Consider the following 16,525-nt stretch of genomic DNA (forward strand, 5'->3'; position numbering starts at 1 on the left):
TTCTGCAGCCTCCGCGGGGCTCTCCCTCGGGCATGGGAGCCCCGCGTCACCACTTCTCCTCTGGGCAGCTACTCCGTGGGCATCGGCTTCAGAAGACGGAAGTCCCGGCCCACATTAGGTTTCGGTTTCGCTCACGTCTTAACAGCTTTCTTCAATGCTTGTTGAACTGTTCAAACATTCTGTATCTCTTAGACTATTGCAACGTGTCTATTTCTAAAAAGGTTAGTTAACAGTGAGTTAAGACATTGCAGGATTCGGAACGTAATAAGGAGATGCTTTTTAAGGACCTCACCTGAAACTGTTAAATGCACCATCCACTGCCGTCTGGGGGCGGGGGGGGGACAGGAGGGGGGACAGGAGGGGTGATAGGTAGGGTAGGAAAATTGAAGTTATTGCTCAGCATTCATATAATGCGGCCTATGGCCACATAAGTGAGCAGTGTGTTACTTCCTGCCTAATAATCCCCTGCTAATTCATAGATTGTTTTGTTTGTCTATTACCGAGTGTGTTGCCACCTGGGGTCGGGTGTGATGGCGCTGGGCGAGCGCTCTCACGGGATTTGGCACTGCGGGTTTGTGCACTGCTGCCCACCCTCTTTGAAACCCTCGCAGGGCGCTCAGTGCTTCTTCGAGTATCCTGAAGAAGTGCCAGGGGGGAGGGGAAAAGTCGCTGTTGTCCTCAGCTGACAGTATCTCTTTTGTCGCTCTCACACTGTGGGCAAGGGTTCCTTAAAAATTATGCGAGCGCTAGATATCATTGGTGATGCCCTAGAGACCCTTTTAGTAAGAGGGCGGACTGTCTGGTCATCAAGAGCTATATCCACATTAAGCCTTCATCTCGCACGTTGAAATTCAGCACTTTCCTCAGCCTTTCATCCTTCCGAGGTCGGTAATAGAACTACTGCTTATTTAGGGACTAAAAGAACACAGCAGTGGCAGAAAGCTCTACATAACAGTGTCAACTGATGATGATCTTGTTTTTCTTTCCTCCCCCCCCCCCCCCCCTAATATTCATATTCTTACTACTACTGTTGGAAAGTCTAGACACTTATTGCTGCTTTCTGGCCGCTCTCAGTGCTAGGGGGGGGGGGGGGTGTCTTTGTGTGTCTTTGTGTGTGTGTCTTTGTGTGTGTGTGCGTCTTTGTGTATGTGTCTTTGTGTGTCTGTGTCTTTGTGTGTGTCTTTGTGTGTGTCTGTGTCCCGGTCTTTCACAAGAGCGCTTAGTCCGGGTCTTCTCTATCAGAGGCGTTCAACTAGCTGTCTGATTTCTCCTGTCTTCACAAACGCAGACTGCTTGGAAGCTAAACTGCCGCAAGAAACAAAATATATAAGCAGGTTCGCTAACTCTTTCCATGCATACATAAGCGGTGTAGGACCTGTCATGATTATTGTATTGTGAATTGCACCTGCCTGTCAAATTATGGGGCATGCCCCCAGGTCAAGTCTGGTGGGTTGCAAGTGACGGAAGGACACAACTGTTTCTAGAGTGAGGCTGACAAGCATGGGCAGGCCAAGACACACTACTTTTTTCACACATTCCCATGCACTTTTCTGTGTAACTCTTCTGTATCTATTATGTGTTGAGTACAGCGCAGTGCATACATGTATAGAAAATAGGCCAATGCTTATTTCCACTTTCATATGCTCTTCTCCAATATCAATTTACAAAAGGGGGTGGTGATGAACAGAGTGTCTGAATTGAGCAGACCACTCTTACCCAGTCCAAAGATCAGGGCTTGATCCATCACCGTTATTTATCTCACTGCCCCATCCCAGCTCAGAACCTGGCTATATGCAAATCAGTCTGTCCCTGGCCCAGTGCATCATGGGAACAGGGCAGACTAAACTACCAAGCCAATTCTTTACCAGAAAGGAGACAAGCTACCGGGGACCGGTTTCTGGCATTTCAGCCTCTTCGGCCCGGCTTGCTTGAATCCTGATGGAGCAGTGAGAAAGGGACTCATGTCTGAGTATACCCTGCCACACCTATAGTGGCCAAAATCGATTTACAAAAGGGGGTGGTGATGAACAGAGTGTCTGAATTGAGCAGACCACTCTTACCCAGTCCAAAGATCAGGGCTTGATCCATCACCGTTATTTATCTCACTGCCCTGATCTCTTGACTGGGTGAGAGCTTTCTGCTTAATTCAGAGACTCTGTCCCTCACCACCCCTTGTTGTAAATATTTTTGTCCACCCTAAGCGTGGAAGGGTATTCTCAGATGTGAGACCCTTGCTCATTGCACCATCAGGATTCAAGCAAACCGGGCCGAAGACGGCTGTAATGCCAGAAACCGGTCCCCGGGAGCTTGTTTCCTTCCCAGTGTAAGAATTGGCTTTTGTAGTTTGGTTTGCCCTGTTCCCATCATGCACTGGGACAGGAACAGACTAATTTGCATACAGCCAGGTTCTGAAACTGGGATGGTGCAGTGAGCTAAAAAACGGTGTTAGATCTAGCCCTGATCTCTTGACTGGGTGAGAGCTTTCTGCTTAATTCAGAGACTCTGTCCCTCACCACCCCTTGTTGTAAATATTTTTGTCCACCCTAAGCGTGGAAGGGTATTCTCAGATGTGAGACCCTTGCTCATTGCACCATCAGGATTCAAGCAAACCGGGCCGAAGACGGCTGTAATGCCAGAAACCGGTCCCCGGGAGCTTGTTTCCTTCCCAGTGTAAGAATTGGCTTTTGTAGTTTGGTTTGCCCTGTTCCCATCATGCACTGGGACAGGAACAGACTAATTTGCATACAGCCAGGTTCTGAAACTGGGATGGTGCAGTGAGCTAAAAAACGGTGTTAGATCTAGCCCTGATCTCTTGACTGGGTGAGAGCTTTCTGCTTAATTCAGAGACTCTGTCCCTCACCACCCCTTGTTGTAAATATTTTTGTCCACCCTAAGCGTGGAAGGGTATTCTCAGATGTGAGACCCTTGCTCATTGCACCATCAGGATTCAAGCAAACCGGGCCGAAGACGGCTGTAATGCCAGAAACCGGTCCCCGGGAGCTTGTTTCCTTCCCAGTGTAAGAATTGGCTTTTGTAGTTTGGTTTGCCCTGTTCCCATCATGCACTGGGACAGGAACAGACTAATTTGCATACAGCCAGGTTCTGAAACTGGGATGGTGCAGTGAGCTAAAAAACGGTGTTAGATCTAGCCCTGATCTCTTGACTGGGTGAGAGCTTTCTGCTTAATTCAGAGACTCTGTCCCTCACCACCCCTTGTTGTAAATATTTTTGTCCACCCTAAGCGTGGAAGGGTATTCTCAGATGTGAGACCCTTGCTCATTGCACCATCAGGATTCAAGCAAACCGGGCCGAAGACGGCTGTAATGCCAGAAACCGGTCCCCGGGAGCTTGTTTCCTTCCCAGTGTAAGAATTGGCTTTTGTAGTTTGGTTTGCCCTGTTCCCATCATGCACTGGGACAGGAACAGACTAATTTGCATACAGCCAGGTTCTGAAACTGGGATGGTGCAGTGAGCTAAAAAACGGTGTTAGATCTAGCCCTGATCTCTTGACTGGGTGAGAGCTTTCTGCTTAATTCAGAGACTCTGTCCCTCACCACCCCTTGTTGTAAATATTTTTGTCCACCCTAAGCGTGGAAGGGTATTCTCAGATGTGAGACCCTTGCTCATTGCACCATCAGGATTCAAGCAAACCGGGCCGAAGACGGCTGTAATGCCAGAAACCGGTCCCCGGGAGCTTGTTTCCTTCCCAGTGTAAGAATTGGCTTTTGTAGTTTGGTTTGCCCTGTTCCCATCATGCACTGGGACAGGAACAGACTAATTTGCATACAGCCAGGTTCTGAAACTGGGATGGTGCAGTGAGCTAAAAAACGGTGTTAGATCTAGCCCTGATCTCTTGACTGGGTGAGAGCTTTCTGCTTAATTCAGAGACTCTGTCCCTCACCACCCCTTGTTGTAAATATTTTTGTCCACCCTAAGCGTGGAAGGGTATTCTCAGATGTGAGACCCTTGCTCATTGCACCATCAGGATTCAAGCAAACCGGGCCGAAGACGGCTGTAATGCCAGAAACCGGTCCCCGGGAGCTTGTTTCCTTCCCAGTGTAAGAATTGGCTTTTGTAGTTTGGTTTGCCCTGTTCCCATCATGCACTGGGACAGGAACAGACTAATTTGCATACAGCCAGGTTCTGAAACTGGGATGGTGCAGTGAGCTAAAAAACGGTGTTAGATCTAGCCCTGATCTCTTGACTGGGTGAGAGCTTTCTGCTTAATTCAGAGACTCTGTCCCTCACCACCCCTTGTTGTAAATATTTTTGTCCACCCTAAGCGTGGAAGGGTATTCTCAGATGTGAGACCCTTGCTCATTGCACCATCAGGATTCAAGCAAACCGGGCCGAAGACGGCTGTAATGCCAGAAACCGGTCCCCGGGAGCTTGTTTCCTTCCCAGTGTAAGAATTGGCTTTTGTAGTTTGGTTTGCCCTGTTCCCATCATGCACTGGGACAGGAACAGACTAATTTGCATACAGCCAGGTTCTGAAACTGGGATGGTGCAGTGAGCTAAAAAACGGTGTTAGATCTAGCCCTGATCTCTTGACTGGGTGAGAGCTTTCTGCTTAATTCAGAGACTCTGTCCCTCACCACCCCTTGTTGTAAATATTTTTGTCCACCCTAAGCGTGGAAGGGTATTCTCAGATGTGAGACCCTTGCTCATTGCACCATCAGGATTCAAGCAAACCGGGCCGAAGACGGCTGTAATGCCAGAAACCGGTCCCCGGGAGCTTGTTTCCTTCCCAGTGTAAGAATTGGCTTTTGTAGTTTGGTTTGCCCTGTTCCCATCATGCACTGGGACAGGAACAGACTAATTTGCATACAGCCAGGTTCTGAAACTGGGATGGTGCAGTGAGCTAAAAAACGGTGTTAGATCTAGCCCTGATCTCTTGACTGGGTGAGAGCTTTCTGCTTAATTCAGAGACTCTGTCCCTCACCACCCCTTGTTGTAAATATTTTTGTCCACCCTAAGCGTGGAAGGGTATTCTCAGATGTGAGACCCTTGCTCATTGCACCATCAGGATTCAAGCAAACCGGGCCGAAGACGGCTGTAATGCCAGAAACCGGTCCCCGGGAGCTTGTTTCCTTCCCAGTGTAAGAATTGGCTTTTGTAGTTTGGTTTGCCCTGTTCCCATCATGCACTGGGACAGGAACAGACTAATTTGCATACAGCCAGGTTCTGAAACTGGGATGGTGCAGTGAGCTAAAAAACGGTGTTAGATCTAGCCCTGATCTCTTGACTGGGTGAGAGCTTTCTGCTTAATTCAGAGACTCTGTCCCTCACCACCCCTTGTTGTAAATATTTTTGTCCACCCTAAGCGTGGAAGGGTATTCTCAGATGTGAGACCCTTGCTCATTGCACCATCAGGATTCAAGCAAACCGGGCCGAAGACGGCTGTAATGCCAGAAACCGGTCCCCGGGAGCTTGTTTCCTTCCCAGTGTAAGAATTGGCTTTTGTAGTTTGGTTTGCCCTGTTCCCATCATGCACTGGGACAGGAACAGACTAATTTGCATACAGCCAGGTTCTGAAACTGGGATGGTGCAGTGAGCTAAAAAACGGTGTTAGATCTAGCCCTGATCTCTTGACTGGGTGAGAGCTTTCTGCTTAATTCAGAGACTCTGTCCCTCACCACCCCTTGTTGTAAATATTCTTCTCCAATATCAGGCCTTCCCCTTTCATGATCTCTTTTGCACTGTTATCTCTTGCACCCTTCAGTGTTGCCCAGCATCCCTGTGCACGGTCTCTTGCTCGTTCTTTTGTATTGTTACACCCTCCCGTCTTTATGACTTCTCTTGTAGTCTTCTCTCTGCTGGCTTTCCTGCCACACCAGTTTTTTGCTTTAATTTCCCCCTGCTCAAACGCCCCTTTTCCTTATTGTTCACCCCTGTTTTTTTCTCTCTAGTCCCCTTTTTGGTGCGTCTTGCTTTCCCACCCTCTTTATCTCACCCATCATCAACCCCATGCTTATTTCTGCATCTTTCTCTCCCTGTCTCGTGTTCTCTCACTGGTGTTTTTTGCCTCAAAGGTCAAAGATATAATTCTCACCTGCCCTGTGTTAACTCTTGATCATTTAAATAAGGAATGTCATAAGCAGGTCCAGGAGGACCGGAACCATGTCAGACTTAAACAAGCATTTGAAATGCAATAGGTCTCGCACTTACGCGTGTTTAAGCTATTGGCATTGTAAATGACAATACATTTTATGTATGTTTCAAAACCCAAAACATAAACAAAAGGCATTGTCATTTACAATGTCAGTAGCTCAAACTTGCGTAAATGCGAGAACTGTTGCATTGCAAATGCTTGTTTTCAGATTTGAGACCGTAATGATCCATTCTGTTTTGTTTGTCTCATTTGATGTTTTGACCTTTAATATCATTAAAGTTTGATTAATGCTCTCTTTTATCCATATTTTTTTCCCATTTAGACCACCTGAGATCGTTGACTTAACAGACATGTAAGTGGAGGTTTTTATTTCTTGGCCTGCACTTGTACAGGACACAGCCGTGTGTGTTTTTCTAAAGTGAGCTCGATAATTGTGCACACCTGCTGGGGGAGCACCCTTTGAATTGCTTTATGTTGACATCAGACCTGGGTGGTGATATTTTGCGAACCCCCACAATGTTCTCTTTTTGAGCAAGAGTGCTACTGCCCTCAACTCCTGCCATGTTTTTACTAAGCGTGGTGGCATCATGTTTATAGTAAGTACATAGACCTTTTTACCTGTACCCTTGTGTGGATACTGAGAACCTGCTCTCACAAACTTTGCTCACTACCCTTTACTGGGTTTATTTGACCTAGTAGCCATACTTGAAAGGGGGTCATATGAGAATATTTAGATCACCAACTATGCATGACTGCCAAAATCACAGTTCAAAACACAAAAGGATACACAAAGTCTAGGGCACCAAACATGTTAATAGTTGTGAAATAGGCTGTCTCTGTAATTCTGTCAATCTTTTGTTCATGACCAGAACCCACATACTGATCTTACCCCAAACGCTGCCGAAATCTGTCTTGCGGAAGTTTTTAGATTAGCGCAGGCCCAACTTAAATGCAATGAGGAGAAATCCGAGGTGCTTGTTTATGGATCCTTCCTCCCGCATTTCAGAGAGGACATTTGCCCTGTTGGTTACCCCACGCCTAAATCAATGGGGAGCCCGGCAAAATATTTGGTGGTATGGTTCAGTGAGGAACTAAGTTTTCTGCCACAGATCAATAAACTAGTCAGTGTGTGCTTTGGCACACTAAAACGCCTAAAGACGTTTATTCCACTACTGCCCAAAGTGGCTAAAGAAATGGTGACCCGTGCTCTCATCCTATCTTGTTTGGACTACGCCAATGCTCTTTACATTGGTCTTCCGGCATGTCGGCTAAAAAAGCTGCAGATTCTCCTGAACGCAACGGCTAGAGCTTTACTGGGTAATCCTGGTAGTTCTAGCACTAGACAGACTCTGCAGTATTTGCACTGGCTCCCGATAGACCAACTTGTTTTGTTTAAGGCTCTTACGCTTGCCCACGGTGCTCTCTTCTAGGCGGGGCCTCTGTATCTTAGGAGATGCTTAACGTTCTATGTGCCGCCCAGACATTTACGATCCACGGGTCAATGCCTCGCTGTTCTACCCAGGTACTGCCTGGTTAGAATGGGAGGCAGCTCCCTCTCTGTCAGAGCGGCCAGGACATGGAATGCCCTACCCTTGGAGCTTCGGAGCATCGACTAACCCAGGCTGTTTAAAAAAACAGCTAAAAACATTGCTATTCAGGTAACCATCCAGCCGGGTTTGCTCCCCTTCGTCTCCATCATTTGGCTTCCGTGCCGGGACAATTCAGAGTATCCTTACTCGCTATAAATTGAGTTTAACATAACACACCCTTAAGAGGCATGCTTCATCGTGGAGTGAACTATTTCCATAACCAAGATCAAGAACAACTTTATTTCAGTTCATCTGAACCATAGGTTTACAGTAAAATTATCACAATGTATATAACAATTACAAAAAATAAATTAAAAGTATAATTAATAAAATGCCAACAATATAAGATTCCTTACATACTGTAATTACATTGGAGCAACATGATAGTGCGTGGGTCGTAAAAAATTCAAAAGAGATTAGATTCTAAATCTATAATCATTTTAAGGCAACGTATGTTAAAACCATTCATTATACAGGAGCGCTTATTCATAGCGTTTTCTGATAGCCAGAGACTTTTATGTAATTGGCTACCGCAATATAAATATTAGGGGCAGCCAGTGAGTGCAACAAGTTAAAACCATCAATATATGTGCAAGGGTGTATTTTCCTTAGTAATGGGACTAAAAATGTACTCTTATTATATAAGGTTTAATATAGGACAATGTGCATAGTGCTTTGGCTCGTAAAGTTGTCACACGGACAAGGAGTGAGCTTATCAGCCCACCCTCTTGGACGTGGAAATGCCGATAAAAAGTGCACAGTGAATTAACGGAATCTGGTTACATAAAATCTAGTCTGCAAATCAGTAGCAAAAAGTTAAATAGTATTGCAACAGGGCAAGGGACATCTGTGGTGAGCCCATCTCGTCTTGATCAAAATAGCGCGAGTTGGCCCTAGAAAAGAACGCCTCTTTAATAATGGTTTTAGCATATGGTGGGATATTTCCCTCGTTATCATTAAAGTTCCCCAGTCCTATCTCATGGTAAGTGTCCCTCACAAAGCGGAGCCATGGCATTTTTAGGGCATTGGCCAAGTTTTGCCAGTTTGTGATTCTTCCTGTGAAAACATGAATTCTTCTGAGAGCCAGATGTTTGCCCATAAAAACAAGGGAGCACTAGCTATGCGATCCTCTACAAACTCTAGACCCAGTTCCTTGTGACATACACTGCTGGGAGCACTATTCTGGGTCATCAATAAACTTTTAGCAAATTTATGTTCGAGGCATATAAGCTGTAGATCGCATACTTTTGCATAGCTCGCCTTCTGGTTTTGGGCTCGGATGTTTGCACTTTGTTATTGTAGAAGACTTTGTAGTCATGAGATAGGTAACTCCTTTGGTTGGTATTGCGCATGGGCATCAACTCCATCCTTAAATTTTTTTTTCTGCAATCAGGTTCGGATGTAATTTGCTGCGCTCCGGGTCGACGTCTTTTTGATTCCCCTTTGACGTGCAAAGCTCTCGCCGCCCAACGGTATTGTTTCGATCACAATCCCTCTCGACGCATATCCATTTCCCCAGAACTTTTCGAGTCTGGTCGTTGAACCAATCGGCGCCATCAACCGGCATATGGAAAGGACTCCATTTAAACAAGCACTGGCGTTGCCAATAGGTCTCGCAGTAGGAAAGTTGGAGCTATTGGTTTTGTAAATGACAAAGCCCTTTATGTATTTAAAATGATAACCAAAGTGAAAGGCATTGTTATTTGCAATTGTAATGGCTCCAACTTTCGTACTGCGAGACCTATTGGCAACGTGAGTGGTTTTTCGTGTGTGAGTGGCGTTGCCTGTGTGAGTGGCGTTGCCTGTGTGAGTGGCGTTGCCTGTGTGAGTTGGGTTGCCTGTGTGAGTGGCGTTGCGTAGTTGAGTGGCGTTGCGTAGTTGAGTGGCGTTGCATGTGTGAGTGGCGTTGCATGTGTGAGTGGCGTTGCATGTGTGAGTGGCGTTGCATGTGTGAGTGGCGTTGCATGTGAGTGGCGTTGCGTAGTGTGAGTGGCTGCAAGTACAGAAGGACCAGCTTTGCTTGTTTAAAACTCAGAGGCAAAAGAAGAGGACATATGTACTTATGACATATGCTCTCCCACTTCAGGCAGATGAGTGTAATGTGTAAAGCGTCTTGTGGAGCAACCATGTCACATGAGCAGATCGTGGAGTCTGAGAATGGCAGCCAAAGCAAATACAAACAAGAGGAATGACTGTGAGGCGCATTGGTGTGAAGCACATCAAAGGGCTTCTCCTCCCCTAATTAGGTGAGGAGAAGCCGTTTCGGGAAACTGAAAGTACGGCCGGCCTGCGGCCGGCCATGAATAATTAGGGGAGGAGAAGCCCTTTGATGTGCTGGTCTGGCTGGCCCTGAATGCGCGTGCATGTTATCACGTGGTTCACGTGAACAGCATGAAAACCGCGGGGCTGAAAGCCCTTTGGTTTGAAGAGAAAATAGCCGACTTGAATTCTCCCCATTTCCCATTCCTGCGGAATGGTAAAGGCGAGACCTAAAAATGCAAGTGTGGGGCTAAATTTCCACACACAGATCTTCACGAGGTCTGCAACCTTTGTCTCTCACCAGAGCACGAGAGTCGACACTGCCAGGCCTGTGATTCTTTCAGGTCTAAGAAGACCATACGTGATCGCCGGGCTCGACGTCACGAAATGTCCAGGTCAATGGTTTCGGCGCTGGAAGACCTCTTCACAGGCACCGGAGATCCGGAACCAGAGATAGGAGCTGAACAAGCCAGTGTTTCCGAAGCCGACGATTCGGACTCGGAAGACCATACTATCACCCCAGGTCAACGGAGCGTGAGTACTGACGTCTACGCCCCTACCCAGAATACCGAAAAGGCTCCTGGTAACACCTTCACCTTCGGGTCTGGGTCAACCCCGAGGAAAAAACTTCAGAAGCCCCGCCTTTGGGCCCAGCTCCGAAGCCCACAAAGCCTTCAGTCAGCTTGGGATCGAGCCAGCCACACCACGGTGCTAAAAAACCATCTTCGGCACCGAAACAAAAACACAAGGTCCCGTCGACCCCAGAATTTTCAGCTCCAAAACCGAAAGTAACAGACTCTTCGCCACTGAAGCAAATTCAGTCCAAGTCCTCGGAGCCAAAAAAACCAACCAAATCTTCAGAGTCAAAAACTCCACCTAAGCAAAAGGAGACAAAAACCCCTCCAGAAGCTAAGGGGGACAGGCCAAAACACCACTTGGAACCGAAGCCCTCTGCGCCGAAAAAAAGAGAGGATCCAAAGAACTTTTCCACCCAGATTCACCGGATCCTAAGCAGAAAACACTCCATATTGACCCCATTACTGGCCAAGTCACCTCTATATCACCCAAAAAGAAAAAGCTGAATACCTCAAACACCTGAGATACCCCCCAAGAAGAAAGACTCATCAACCTCACCTATTGTTATGGAGCATTTTAGGACCCTAGTGTAATTTTCCCGATTCATGCCCATATGTAGGTATAAATCACCCTATCCTTATATAGGTATAGAAATCATAACCATATTTAGACTTAGCCTATGCAGCCCAAATACGGCATGGCTACTTCCACTAGTTCCGAAAATCCAACTATTTCTTGGAAAAACCCGCCTTCAGCAGCTATGGACTTCCCCCTGATTGAAAATTGATTTATCCAAGAACTCATGGAGTTTTCAAAGAACGGAGTCTTTGATGACGTTGTGTCCAACCTTCCGTCAAACTCTCCAGTGTTTCCAGGCTACCCTTGCAGGTTGCTGGGAAATAGAGTCCTGAGAGAGAAAGATACCAGACCTCCTACATTCTAAACCAAGGTACGAAGCTGATTAGACTCTTAGTGAATTCTTGAATAGATTCTTGGCAAAGAATACTAAAAGTAAGCTACACCTCACTTACTCCTTCCCTTGTACTAGACTTAGGTTAGGTACACCGGGGTAGGCGTATTTTACAAGCACCAGTTGAGTACTTTTAGTCTTTATTTTTTAATGTATGTATTTTATGGCTTAGAAACCATATCATGCGTTTACAGTATCTTATACATACTGTATGCATTGTACTTTGCAGCCAGTATAACTATTCTAGCAGTTCATTTCCTCTGCAAGAGAAAGAAGACTGTTCAATAAATACCTTTTTTAGGTCTCGCGACCTATCGATGTGCGCAAGCGCATCGAGCGGAGCGAGAATTCAAGTGGCAAATCTTCTTCAAACCACGGGCTTTCAGCCCCGCGGTTTTCATGCAGTTCACGTGAACCACGTGATTAAACATGCACGCGCATCGGCAGCATTTCTCCTGCAGGCTCGCAAAAGGCTCTCCTCCCTCCCCACTCCCCACATCAAAGTCATCAATCACCCTCCCACAGGCTTCCCCAGCGCTGCCCCGCCCCCTGCTTCACGCCCAGGCCATCTGTTCCCTGCCAGACCTCCTTTAACTTGTTCCCTGCTTGCCTCTCCCCCGCCCCCCTTCCCCCACCACAGCAATGCCGAGGGCTGGTTTCACTTTCAGCACGGAAGACTTGCCTGCTTTGCCAACGTTTGTTTTTATTAATTTTTTTTTTATTCAATGCTTGTTGCCGTTGCCTCTCTCCAGCTTCACGCCTTTTTCCCCTCTCCAGTTCTTTCCCCCTCCACGTCTCGCCTTTGACCCCAATCTCTTCACCTCTGCGTCTCTGCTTTCTCTTGCATCTCCCTGTCTCGACTTTATCTGTGTATCTCATTTCTCTCCTCATCACTTCCCTCTCTTCTCACCACTTCATTCTTTTCTTCACTCCCATGCATCGTTTTCCTTCTTTGTCTCTACTCCCATGCATCTTTTTCCTTCTATTTGTCTCTAATTTCCCCTCCTTCGACTTCTTGCCAGTTCCTTTTATCCTCGTGACTGTTTATTTCCCACTCCTTTTTGTTTTCCTCCCCTGTGATTCCACTCACTTTGTCTGCATCTGCTGTTCCATCACTTTACTTATTTTTCCTTCCAACGTAGTCTACATTGCCTCTTGTTCTCTCCTCTTCACATCTTTGTTTCGTTGTCTGTCTTCTCTGTACTCTTTTCTCGGATTCTGTACTAAGCTCTCCACCAATTTCCATGTTCTCCCCTCTCGCTCTGTTTTTCCCTTCTCTCCCCCTCCCCGCAGACCACTAATTACATATCTTTTCCGCCTGCCTACCTGAAAGATGGATTAGGCAGGGTCAGTTACTCGTAAAAAGACCCGAAGGCGCTGAATCGGAGCGGAAAAATGTAACCAAAATGATGGGAAGGCTCCGAGGGAGATCCAGCCGCCTGCACAGTCGACAGGAGGCTGCCACTGCCGCGGGTTTTGAGCAGGAGCGGAATTTCTTAAACTCCTAAATGCACATGCATTTTCATTTGCCAGCTGTTCTTTTTAAACGGCATCTGGATTTCGATAGTCATAAGAAAGCCGTCTGCAAGTGTAATCGTGGCAAGGTAATTCAATCGAAATTAGGGGCGCATTTGAAGTGATCAGTGCACGCGCACTTTCGGCTGCTCACTTCAGGTGCTCTTAAAGTCTCACCTGATTGTAAAGATGTAACGCTCCTTCACGTGCGAGGCTCAGTGCGCTCCAAAAGGCCAGACTTCTATTTCCTTGAGACAGAAGTACTACTGCGATGCTGCCAGTCTCTGGCACTCAAGAGGTTCCATAATCATAGCACGTTATTTGAGGTGTTACAGAAAAATCGGGCAATGATTAAAGGCACGATATTTAAGTTTACACAATAGTCTTATAGTCTCTGCTCTTTTCCGGCCACTCACCCACGCAACGCCACTCACCCACGCAACGCCACTCACCCACGCAACGCCACTCACCCACGCAACGCCACTCACCCACACGCAACGCCACTCACCCACGCGCAACGCCACTCACCCACGCGCAACGCCACTCACCCACGCGCAACGCCACTCACCCACGCGCAACGCCACTCACCCACGCGCAACGCCACTCACCCACGCGCAACGCCACTCACCCACGCGCAACGCCACTCCCACACGCGCAACGCCACTCCCGCACGCGCAACGCCACTCCCGCACGCGCAACGCCACTCCCGCACGCGCAACGCCACTCCCGCACGCGCAACGCCACTCCCGCACGCGCAACGCCACTCCCGCACCGCCACTCCCGCACCCACGCACCGCCACTCCCGCACCCACGCACCGCCACTCCCGCACCCACGCACCGCCACTCTCGCACCCACGCACCGCCACTCTCGCACCGCCACTCTCGCACCGCCACTCTCGCACCGCCACTCTCGCACCCACGCACCGCCACTCTCGCACCGTCACTCTCGCACCCACGCAGTGCAGTGCACAATAGGTCTCGCAGTAGGAAAGTTGGAGCTATTGGTTTTGTAAATGACAAAGCCCTTTATGTTTTTAAAATGAAAACAAAAATAAAAGGCATTGTTATCTGCAATTTTAATAGCTCCAACTTTCCTACTGCGAGACCTATTGGCAACGCCAGTGCTTGTTTATTGAGAACGCCCGTCTCTCCATTTCTCTGCAACTCTGGTGAAACGAAGCATGCACGAGTGACTGAGTGAAATAGCTATCTATTGTTTCCGCGACTCCAGAGATGCGTTTCTTATTCTTGGAAAACAAAGTTGTCATGTTATGCGGTTGTCAGAAACTAATCCCTTTTGTTTATTCGAGAAAGTTTCTAGTGACCTCTAAGCTAGCTGGCACACACAATTAAGTTTAGTATATTCGGTAGAGACCTAGTCAACCTCAGTCCTACGTCTAATCTACAGGATATACTATTCCAATGTGCAGAGCCTATTGTGAATATAGGAACTACACTACACTAGGAGGCCTTTTTCTCCACCTCCACAACCCTCAAACACTATACCCTCTCCAGCACATTCTCCAGGGTCTCCTTTCACCTGCGCCACAACAGGATGATGAGGAAGTATGGGGCGAAGGCGATGGAATAGACCCACATCACACAGCTACTGATGACACACGCAGTACCCCACCTCATGATTCTTGGGAGGATTATAATATTCCAGATGTGCTTGAGCCAGATTTATATCCCTCCAGACCATCCTCCCCAGATGATAATGTAGGGTTTGCACAACTAATATATAGAGCTGCGCAATACCACGTGGTTCAACTCCATTTAGACCCTTTAGAGGAGGATTTTTTATTGGAGACATTCTCCCAGCCACAAAAAACCACAAACACTCTCCCTATGCTCCAGGGGATGATTAAACATGCCCCTGAGGTTTTTAAAGATCCTGTCAGAGCAAAGGTTCTTATTAGGATCGAAAAAATACAAACCAGCTCAATTTGATCCAGCTTATATTAAAGGTCAACTCCCTCTGGACTCATTGGTAGTGGCAAATGCCCGCAAACTGGCAAATTCCCAAACCACAGGTGATGCCCCTCCGCCAGACAAAGAATTAAAGCTCCTAGACTCATCAGGTAAAAGGGTTGCGTCCAAGGCAGCAAACTTCTGGTGCATTGCTAACTCACAAGCTTTACTTGCAAGGTACGACAGGGCTCACTATGATGAGCTTGAATAACTTGTGCACCATCTTCCAGATGAGTACAAGACCAAAGCAAATGATCTTATACAAGAGGGAAAGTTAATCACAAACACCTCAACAAAATGTACCTTAGATGATGCAGCTACAGCATCCTGTGCAATTAATACAATAATGTTATAACGTAGACATACGTGGCTGTGCATATCGGCGTTTATGCAACAGTTGCAGTCTACCATCCTCAATGAACACTTGGATCAGGAACACTCTTGTGGACCCACTGTGGACACATCTTTGGGTGTCTTTCATAGATTCACATGCCTGAATCATTCCCCGTCGTCGAGACGGGAGCCTCCGGTATATAAAAAAGTAATGTCCTATACACATACATAGAGAAGAATAGGCCTAAGGATCCCACCTTAGTGGCCTATCCATGTCCTTTTGTAAAAAGGACCAAACTAGAGTAGGCCCAAGGGTCCCACCTTAGTGGCCTATCTATGTCCTTTTGTAAAAAGGACCAAAGTAAAGAAGCCAACCAATCAGCTACCACCTCCTTCTAGAACCTTCCTGTCAGGAGCCTACGTCTCTCATTTTCTACCGCACGTTGTGCTAGGGAGTCTCCACCTGAGTTCTCCTCAGGATTTTCTTCTTTTCTTCAAAAAACGAATTTACCAAACTTATTACATTATGGCTGATGCCCAGAAAAAGGGTCTCTTCAGAGCCTGTTCCTCGTGTGGAAAGAAAAGGCTCCATTTAGAGGACAAGCATGAAACCTGCTTGTATTGCCTCTACCCTCACCATCTACCCAAGGACTGTAAAATATATAGGACCTTCTCAAATAAGACCCTTAAGACCCTTAAAGACCGAGAAGGACGCCTGCTGCTCTGGCTGGACAGGCTAAAAAAGAGGACAGACAACTTTGAGTAAGAAGACGGTGAGAGTGTCTCTGGTACTTCACAATTTTCCTTGAAGAGGCCAAGGGTTACTTCCCGTAGCCCCTCAGACGCCCCTCCTATGAAGACTCTCGTCCTCAGAGGGCAAAACCTCAGTGTCTGGCAAGGATCTTCCTGTCCCCAGGAAGCCACCGCTGACCTCGACGACGGCGTCGATTATCTCTTCAGCTCAAAAAACTGCTTCAACGTTGACGACTGTGTCGACGACAGCATCGTCGGCCTCCTCATCGAAGACGACGCCTTCATCGACGGCGAGTATGCCAGTGTCGTCGACCATTCAATTTACACCATCGACGACGAAGATCTTAGTCGTCGACGGTTGTGCCGTCGACTAAGATCATCCCGTCGACTAAAGACACGTCGACGAGAATTCCGTCGACGGGGACACAGTCGGCGGGGGCATTGACG

At 47.3% G+C, this 16,525-nt stretch overlaps 1 protein-coding gene across 2 annotated transcripts in view; it reads left to right on the top strand.

Annotated features, from left to right (window-relative positions):
- The window catches only part of LOC147725676 (uncharacterized), a 225,664-nt gene that overhangs the window by 78,702 nt on the left and 130,437 nt on the right, over positions 1 to 16,525 (top strand). For both annotated transcript variants that reach the window (XM_086964348.1, XM_086964347.1), the window contains exon 8: positions 6,435 to 6,464. In XM_086964348.1, coding sequence (XP_086820474.1) covers positions 6,435 to 6,464 — 30 coding nt within the window. The remainder of the gene's footprint in view (positions 1 to 6,434; positions 6,465 to 16,525) is intronic.

The sequence above is a fragment of the Lissotriton vulgaris genome, chromosome 3_2 (genome assembly GCF_964263255.1).
Source record: "Lissotriton vulgaris chromosome 3_2, aLisVul1.2, whole genome shotgun sequence".
In the NCBI taxonomy this organism is placed as follows: Eukaryota; Metazoa; Chordata; class Amphibia; order Caudata; family Salamandridae; genus Lissotriton; species Lissotriton vulgaris.